The sequence below is a fragment of the Otolemur garnettii genome, unplaced genomic scaffold (genome assembly GCF_000181295.1).
Source record: "Otolemur garnettii isolate 467f Iridium unplaced genomic scaffold, OtoGar3 scaffold00008, whole genome shotgun sequence".
NCBI classification, from domain to species: Eukaryota; Metazoa; Chordata; class Mammalia; order Primates; family Galagidae; genus Otolemur; species Otolemur garnettii.
The window spans coordinates 13,034,557-13,044,470 of NW_003852403.1; the positions used below are offsets into that span (position 1 = coordinate 13,034,557).

The following is a 9,914-nucleotide window of genomic DNA, read 5'->3' on the forward strand; positions in this document are numbered from 1 at the left end:
TCTGTCTCAAAAAAGAAAAAAACAGTTAAATTTTATTACATTTCATTATTTTCCCTGTACCTTAGAGGTGTCAGACAGCACACAGAAAGGCCTGGTTATTAAAGGAAAGACAGTGACAAGGATTTCTGGATAATATCTTAATATTTAAGAGTGATCAACTAGGAATCGGGAAAAGTTAATTTAACAGCTCATGCTACCTTATGGGCATAGGTGGAAATGGAATGTTTCTTTTTTAAGTTTAAACAACATGAGGCCCTAGAACAAAGCATTTAGTTGTAAAGAACTATCTCAGAAAAAAAAATATGATCAAATTAAACCTCTCCTCCATGCCTCCCCACAACCCAATAGACCACCAAGCTCTCAAATCAGAGTGGCTAGATGTGAAAAGCAAGCAAGTGACCTGAGGCTGAGGAAACTCCTGAATTTGAACTTTCATAAATGTTCTTTCTCCTCCAGACAAATCTGCAGAATCAAAAATTCCTGGTAGCAGCAATTTATGGTGTGGTAGGCCAGCTACTGTAGGCCACTACTGTTGTCACTACCAAAGGCTGCTTCACAGTTCAGAACATGGATGGATGGAATCTGGTGCCACTGTGCTCTCAAGCAATAATGATGCCAATGTTAGCAAGGTTCTGGATGACAGTGAGGTCATCTGTAATGCCCAGGGGCTCAAAGCTGAAAGTGGCTGAGCTTAGAAGACTAGTTGGAGAGGAGGAAAGCAGAACCAGTGCAGACTAGAATTGAGGGAGCTCACATCATTGGTGACATCTTACTCTAGGCATGAAGGTCAGCGGGGTGGGAGAGAGGTCCTTCTGACTCCTCAAGCAAAGCTGTAAGAAAAATGACATCCCCTTGCTCTATGTCTTTGTCTGCTGTATCAGTCTGGATCTGGATCTCTGGGCAGTAGTTGAGCATGGAGATCAGCAGTCCTAACTTTGTTTCTATCCCTGGTCTCACCTCAGCAGCCTCTGCTCCTTCAATCCCTTTACCAACCTGAGGCTCTAAAATCTGAGAACCCCCTAGGGCATATAAACCATCTTGGATCCTGTCAGAGAGGAAGCTGCCTGGGATCACAAGCATGTTGGTTTCTTTGCCCAGTTCAGATAGTGAAGATTCTGGCTTTGAATTCTCACATAGGAACAAATGTGAGAATTCTTCAGGCATCCCATCCAAATCTCCCTCTATTGCTTTATGGCATTCTTCAACTTCGCGGGAGGAGCTGGAAGGCCCCTCTGGCTCACTGCACTTTAGAAGCACTGAGGCTGCCCCTCAATTCTGGCTGACGCTTCACCTCAGCAATCAGTGGCAAAGATGTGGGCCCTGAGGGCTATAGGGCACTGGCTGGGCAAAGTGGTTTAACCATTTTCCCTGGATCATTTCTGGCCTTGGAAAAGATATTAATGAGTACAAAGTAGATCCAGTTAAGATCTGACAACTTACTGATCAGTGGTAAGGTTGCATTGCAAATAATGAGTTCAGCCACTACATGGCATCCAAACTGAGTCTCCAGGGGAGGCGTGGGCAGTAGCCCTTGAAGCAACATAGCAGTAATGGGTGACCTCAACACTGGGGCCGTACACAGCAGTATTTGGGGCAGTAGCCCTTTATAAGACTCCCAAGGCTGGGAGGGCACAACTATACCACTCTGCTCACCTGCAGTGGCCTCCTTTGCCTGAATATAGCTCTGCAAGTGACAGCCAGAACTCTATGGGCAATAGCATGACTGTTCAGCATGGCCATCCTCTAAAGCTCCAGGACCAACCCTTTTATAGCTACTTCTATCTCTTCCTCAAAGACTGGCTTCTAGTTATATCAGGATAATCAAAGTGTAGTTGATCTCCTGTCATAGCTGCCTTTCTGCCTCAGGACTTGAGGTTAACCTCAAATGGTTAAACCACTTTACCCAGCCAGTGCCCCCAGTGGCCACTGGGATGAAGCATTGTACCACTGATCAGTAAGCTGTCGGTACAGCCCTCATGATGGTACTGGAGCCCATTCATCCTCCCAGCATCACTAGCAATGTAGACAGAATATGCAGAAGCCCTATGTTTACCAGAAGGGGGATGACCAGGAGACAGCCAAGCAAGATCTGCCCCCACCATCAGCTTCTGGCTTCTGGCTAGCCCATGCTGGAGTCTCCTACTATAAGGGTACTCTGTCATCCTGGCTGAGAGGACCAGGGGGCTCCGTTTTTCTCTTTTATTGCAGAATTAGGGACAAGGACATGAATTGTGTCCTGGATACAAAGAAATCTGGTGTGCTATTTGAGGAACCAGCTAGGGCTCTGGGCCTTTGAACTCCTATATACACTGCACAGTGACAGCAGCAGCTAAGCTTCTCCCCCTCACGACCCCCAACAGAGCCTCCAACTAGCCCTTCCCAGCAGAGATGCTGCTTATGTGGAAAGCTGCAGCCTTCATAATATTCCAAATGAAGAGCCATGGTGCAGGCTCAGGGAGGATGGTGCTGTCTAGGGCTAGGTCACATGCTACCAGGCAATACCTGAAGTGGACTCAATAGTGTCCTCCTAGCGGGCATCAGCCTATAGCCACTGCAGGCTCTTGTTACCTAGGTAGCTGCACTCTGAATCCCAGGTTCTATCTGGGCAGTCAGCCAACTCCACTTTTAAATTTCTTTTGCCATTCCATATCCTCTAATTTCAAAAGTGTTTACCTAATTCCAGGACAGAGTGCCATAGTTACTCTTACCATCTCCATTGACTTTTAAGTTTCAGGATTAATGGTGGATATTTCAGCTAATAGATGATTCTGAAAAACAAAAAGGAGGACAAGCTTGACTATGGGACTTGTGAGTTGTAATAGAAAGTTTAACAGTGAAATTTATTTACCACTGGTTATTCACATTATGCCTTGCCTCATGTAAGTTTGCCTTTATACACTTTAACTGCATTTAAAAAGTACATGTAAAATATATAGCCTTATGAAAAGGAATATTTCTTGACTTTGTTCATATCTTTTATCATTCTTTTAGCTATAGGGTTAACATGAAACTATTAAAAATTGCTAAAAAAGCTAAGAGATTATCAGAGTACCAGTAAAATAGTTACTACCAGAAATAAAATCAAGATTTCAACAAGCCAGCTAGGTCAGTAGGAAAAAAATTGGTCTGCTGTTGCTTATGTGTATTTAAAATAATATAATAATATTGTAATATTAATAATATATAATTAATGATAGATACTGATAATGTTAAAAACGATAATATAACATTATGATATTTTCATTTTCTTCTGAAGCTAAATCATCCCAAGAAAATGCTATGCTACAACTACAACACATCATACCATGGAACTTTCTCCCCCACTCTGGGAGAAGGGCAGAAAGATTGCTTTTAGCCTATATGTAGCCATCATACCTTAAAGCAGTAATTCTCAACCTTCCTAATGCCACGATGTATTTTCATTGTTAGAAAGAGGTTGTGACCCACAGGTTGAGAACCGCTGCCTTAAAGCATTTGGAAGAATTGAAGGAGGGGTGTCTTTTTGAAATCTAATCTCATAGAATTTTCTCAGTCGTTCCTCATGTCATGTTATGTTGAAAACAAGATTCTAGGACCTCATATAATAATATAGTCCATTAGTCTGCAGAGAAGCATTCCTGTTGTTTCTAGAAAAAGACATCATATGTCCAAAATTAACCATATTTAGAATACTACATTTATGGAAGGCATTGACCATTTAAAGTACCCCAGAGGAGGGCTATTACAATGTTGAAGTTCTGAAAGCAGCTTCAGAGAAAACTTAGTAAAGACACGGTAGTGTGTATTTATTCAGAAAGTCAAAACATAGGTGAGGAAACAAATATTTTTTATTCCTTTAAATAATTAAACCATGATAGTTTGTAGGAGCTACACAAAGTAGATTTGCATGAGAAAAAAAGCTTAGTTAACCTAGTCAACAATGCTTAGGCCTCAGAAGTGAGGACCTCTCTCTCAGAAATAACCAGATAGAGGCCATGTGATCATCCTTACAAATCCAGTAGAAATGTTCATCATTGAATAGAAAATCATATTCTAAAGTTTTTTCTAACTCATATTTATCTGATATTGCATATTAATTACCTCATTTATCCTATAACATTTTTTTTAGATAGGAATGGTATAGGTAAGAATTCTTTTATAGTAGAGTCAAACCAACAGAAAATAAGAGACTTGTTTAGAATCTAATCTATTCATATTTTCATCATTCTGTCAGTACTACCAAAAAAAAAAAAAAAGAATTTAAGGTAGCAAATGATTCGTGTTGGAAGAGCCAGAATTAGAGCCCTGATCTTGTGCATTTTCTATTAAAGAACAGTAAGTGAAACAGCCATGGAAATCTCAAGGCAGGGTTGTTGCTATCTAGTTAGTTCACTGACTACACATAGAGAAAGATGCTTTTTTTTCTTACTAAAGCAAAGTAAAAATATGTGCTTCAGGGAACAGTCTAGAGTTGTTAATAATAGAATAATATAAAAATGGATTCTTGGCCAGAATAAACCTAATGTAGCTCCGTATCCTAGGAGCTAGGATTGTCATGGAAATCCAAGTAAAAGGTATATGGTCAAGAACCTTGCATAGAATCTTATTGTTTTAATTAGTTCTAACGTTTGTTAATATCATTTTGTAAATCATTGTATAGAAAGCAAATTATGCTGCTTTCAGCAGGGGGAAAAGCCTCACTGTTCACTCTAAGTAGGCTAGGTTTTAAAAGAATTCCCTTCTCAGAACCTTTCTGTGAAAGCAGGTTATGAACTACCATAAACACAGGATACCATAAACCTTTTTTTTGAGATAGAGCCTCAAGCTATCCCCCCGGATAGAGTGTCACGGCATCACGCTCACAGCAACCTCCAGCTCCTGGGCTCAAGCGAGTCTCCTGCCTCAGCCTCCCAAGTAGCTGGGGCAACAGGCGCCCGCCACAACGCCTGGCCATTTTTTTTTTTTTTTGGTTGCAGCCATCATTGTTGTTTTGCGGGCCCAGGCTGGGGATTCGAACCCGCCACCTTAGGTTTATGTGGCTGGCGCCTTAAGCCACAGGCGCCGAGCCACCATAAACCTTTTGATGTAAAAACTACCCTGAAGGCTGCACACAGGGAGATGCACAAGAGAATAACTTGACGACATATTCTGTGTAGCATGTTTCACTAAAGAAAGCTGGGTGTTGGCTTGTTTGTCTCATATGCTTGGACGTGATCGCAGATGAAGATTGAACAGGCTGAGAGCTCCTCCTAGCAAGACCTTCCCTGATAGGCTGATGAGGCCTGAATGAGAACCTGCAAGGCTATTGCCTAACTGGCTTCAGTAGTAACCAGAGCACAGGGCCACAGCCTTTTAAGTGTCAGCCATACACTTTAATAAGCATTCTGAGTAGCTCCACATAATGCAAGTGCACCATCTGAAAGTTAAGTAACTTAAATTGGGATTTAAAGATGAAGAAACTGGCTTGGTGCCCATAGCTCAGTGAGTAGGGTGCCAGCCACATACACCAAGGCTGACGGGTTCGAGCCCCACCCAGGCCTGCTAAAACAACAATGACAATTGCAACCAAAAAAAAAAAAAAAAAAAACTAGCCAGGTGTTGTGGTAGGTGCCTATAGTCTCTGCTACTTGGGAGGCTGAGGCAAGAGAATCACTTAAGCCCAAGGTTACTGTGACGCTATGAGCTGTGACACCATGGCACTCCAGCAAAGGCAACATAATGAGACTCTGTCTCAAAAAAAAAAAGATGAAGAAACCTCAAGCAGTTCAGGGTGCACTTCATTTGGTAAAATGAATTTAACCTTAGTTGTAGGAGGAAATATTAACTGTGATTTGCTAGAATAACTCATTCCATCATTTAACTGATTCAAGTACATGCCTTCATGAAATTCATGGAACAATAAGAATAAAAGAATATTATAAAGCTAAGAATTTAAGTATACTGTGTAACCTATATAATCAGTGCAGATATGGAATGGAAATACTGTTTTAATTTAAAGAGCACATTGACTTGGCTCTAGCCAAATGTTTTCCTTTAATTTGAGCTGTATTCCCCCTGGTGTTGGGATCTCACTTTTCTCTGACACTGCTTCCTTTCCCCTGCTTTACACCTTCAATGTTGGCATCCATGCGCATTCTTCTCTTTGCCCACCCTTCTCCTCACTCCCCACTTCTCCTTGGCTCTTTGCAGCTAACACGTACATGCCAAATAACTCCCAGCTTTAACCTCTCATCTAAGCTTTATAACTGCATTTCCAACTGTCTCTTGAACATCTCCATCTGAATAATCTATGGATTCCTTGAATTTAGCAGATTACATCTACTCATTTTGTTTCTTAAGCCTTATATGTCTGTTTTAACTCTTGGTTAATGATATGCAAGCTAGTTGTCTAAGCTAGTCATGCTGTCATCTCTTTTCACTCTCAGCCCATCAGAACTAACTAATCATTAAGTTATATAATTTCTGCCTTCTTAAAGTATTTCAGATTTGTTCCCTCCTTTCCATTACCACTGCCATCACCTCAGTTCACATTTTCAACATTTACAAGAGCTTCTGTGATCTTCTTTAAAGCTGACTCTTCTTTTCCCACTCACCTTCACATAGTAGCTGGAGAAGTCCTTTGTAAATGCCTGGTGGTGTCACTCTCCTACTTAAAACCTTCACTGGCTTCACATTGTCTGCTGTTTTTACCAATCTCAAATATCTACAGGAATTAGACAAATAACATATATGAGTGAAGTAGATCAAGCATGAAACCATAAAGAAGAACAGGAAAGTACAGTTCTGTCTGAAGATATTTATATTCAGAGTTTTTTAAAAACATGACAGGCTGGCCATGATGGTTTGTACCTGTAGCCCCAGCTATTAGGATGCTGAGACAGGAGAATCACTTGAGTCTGCAACTTTGAGGTTGCAGTAAGCTATTATGATGCCATTCACTGTAGCCTGGGCAGCAAAGCAAGACCTTGTCTAAAAAAATGATGTGACATACCTGTCTGTCAATTTAATGTTGCCTGTGGATCTCCATTTAGTACACTCACACCTAAACTGCTGAGTGTAACATATGCAGTATTACTTAGATAATGGGTATCTCCTTGAGATGAGCATTCTGGAATTCTCAGCTTTTGCAGAGACTCATGCAGCCAGTGAGTCATTTGTTGTTCTGTTTCAAGGTCAAAACATATCAGCATAAAGAGTATGTACTTATTATATTTATGAGTACCTCTGTATTCATATTGGAGGCTATGTAACATAATGAATACTTTGTAGGCTTTGGAATTATTGTTGACCTAAGTTCAATTTCCAGTTTTGCCACTTATTAGTTGTGTGATTTTGAGATGGTCATTTAATTGCTTTGAACTTCAATTTCCTTCCCTGTTTATAAAAACTTTCAGAATTGAAATTATAAAATCAAATAATAAACAGCTTGAAATTATCCATCTTATAATAAATGCTTAGCACATAGTAACTCCTCCATAAAAAATAGCAATCAGACAAATTAGGATAAATTTGAAAAGTAGCAATAGATATACAGCTCTGTCCTTCTCAGCAAATGTAGGTGTGGCCTAAAAAGCAAACCTTTTGGAAGCCAGTATCAAGTGAGGCACATGATTGAAGCTGACAGGCAGATGATTCACCAGGCAACTTAAAAACTAGGAATTTGGGCGGTGCCTGTGGCTCAGTGAGTAAGGCGTCAGCCCCATATGCCGAGGGTGGAGGGTTCAAACCCAGCCCTGGCCAAACCGCAACAAAAAAAATGGCCGGGCGTTGTGGCAGGCACCTGTAGTCCCAGCTACTTGGGAGGCTAAGGCAAGAGAATCGCCTAAGCCCAAGAGCTGGAGGTTACTGTGAGCTGTGATGCCACAACACTCAGCATTCTACCAACGGCAATAAAGTGAGACTCTGTCTCTTAAAAAAAAACACACACACAAAAAAAAACCCTAGGAATTTACCAGCCTTGCTGGCTAGCTGTCTGAAAATGGAATTCCAGTCCAGAAGGTGTTGCTATTGATAAATTCATGAGCAAGATGGGAATATGGACTCTGTACAATTATGCATAATGTCCAAAACTCGTTTTTAGTTTCTTAATCTCTATATAATCTTTACCTTTTTAGCAAAAATAATATTAACTAAAAAAAATTGTTTTGCAGGTTTTTGTTTTTTTTTTTTACCGGGGCTAGGTTTGAACCCACCACCTCTGGTATATGGAGCTGGCGCCCTACTCCTTTGAGCCACAGGTGCCACCCTTATTAACTGAAATTTTATTCAAAACTATTAGGATATATAGGATATATATTTTGGTTTATTCTCTAGGTCTATATAAATATGAAGCACCAAATGAAGAAAGTAAACAACTTAGTTTTTATTAGAACCATTTAACATGGTAAGGAAGAGGGCTGTTAAGTGGCTCAGCATCCATAGCACAGTGGTTATGGCACCAGCCACATGCACCAAGGTGGCGCAGGTTTGAACCCAGCCCTGGCCTGCTAAACAACAGTGCCAACTGCAACAAAAAAAAATACCTGGGCGTTGTGGCAGGGCGCCTGTAGTCCCAGCTACTTGGGAGGCTGAGGCAGAAGAATTGCTTAAGCCCAAGAGTTTGAGGTTGCTGTGAGCTGTGACACAACAGTACTCTACTGAGGGTGACATAGTGGGACTCTGTATCAAAAAAAAAAAAAAAAATCAAAGAAGCCATGAAGATCTTTTGTCATTCACTTAAGGGAAAGAAAATAAACTATCTTGTCAGGCTTTGCATTTTTTCATTTTGTTTTTTAAATTTAAGATTCTAACATTTAAGTATACTTTCTTAGTGGTTTGTGTACACAGCTGACATGACTGAAATAGAGTGCTAAATGGCTTACAGTGTGATTGTCTACTTTACCATAGAGCTGTAGTAATAATGAGTAAAAACTAGTATTAGAAAATAGCTTGAAATTATCAGCTCAGCGCCTATGGCTCAAGTGGCTAAGGCACCAGCCACATACACCTAAGGTGGCAGGTTTGAATCCAGCCTGGGCCCGCCAAAAACAACAATGACAGCTGCAACCAAAAAAATAGCCAGGCATTTTGGTGGGCACCTGTGGTCCCAGCTACTTGGGAGGCTGAGGCAGGAGACTCATTTGAGCCCAGGAGTTGGAGGTTGCTATAAGCTGTGATGCCACAGGACTCTACCCAGGCGGATAGCTTGAGGCTCTGTCTCAAACAAAAAAAAAAAAAAAAAAAATTATCCTTGTTGGCAGAATGATATGCACAGAACTCCTAAATATACTTGAAATGGGAGAAGATTAGAAAGAACAAAATAGAAAGCAAGCTTGTTTTAAGGGCAAACCAAACCCTTAGAGTTTCAGCTTCTTACTTTGCAACAATATGTCTCCAAATTTTCTCACCCAGATAAATAAAACTATATTTGAGAAACACAGTGGCAGCATTAATAGTATATGCTAAGAGGATGCTGTCTAAGAAAGCAAAACTGAAGTATTTAAGAAAAAGAGTGTTGAAATACAAAGATAGACAAGTGCTATCCTTACGGGCCACAGTAAAATTCTCTTTTAGTTTTAGGTATTCCTAAAAGGTTGACTTCAAAAAATATAGTGTTATTTTGTGACTTTAATATTACATTTTGGGAAAAAAAAATTACATTTTGGTGTTTAGCCATTTATTTTTCTTAAAGAATGGATTTATTTTTTATCAATGCCTTCTAAATATTTGTCTTTTTTCTCCCTCTCCTTTTCTTCTTCTCCCTTTCTACTTGCAGCTCCTCAGAGAAATTTTGAAATTGCCTTCAAGATGTTTGACTTGAATGGAGATGGAGAAGTAGACATGGAGGAGTTTGAACAGGCAAGTTGTCCTGAAGAGTTCCCTTAAAAACATTAATATTGGGCGGCGCCTGTGGCTCAAGGAGTAGGGTGCCACTCCCATATACCAGAGGCGGTGGG

The 9,914-nt window shown here is 40.4% G+C and overlaps 1 protein-coding gene across 2 annotated transcripts in view; it reads left to right on the forward strand.

The window, feature by feature from the left end:
* The window catches only part of MICU1 (mitochondrial calcium uptake 1), a 251,894-nt gene that overhangs the window by 137,035 nt on the left and 104,945 nt on the right, over positions 1-9,914 (forward strand). For both annotated transcript variants that reach the window (XM_023509529.1, XM_023509528.1), the window contains one exon: positions 9,734-9,816. In XM_023509529.1, coding sequence (XP_023365297.1) covers positions 9,734-9,816 — 83 coding nt within the window. The remainder of the gene's footprint in view (positions 1-9,733; positions 9,817-9,914) is intronic.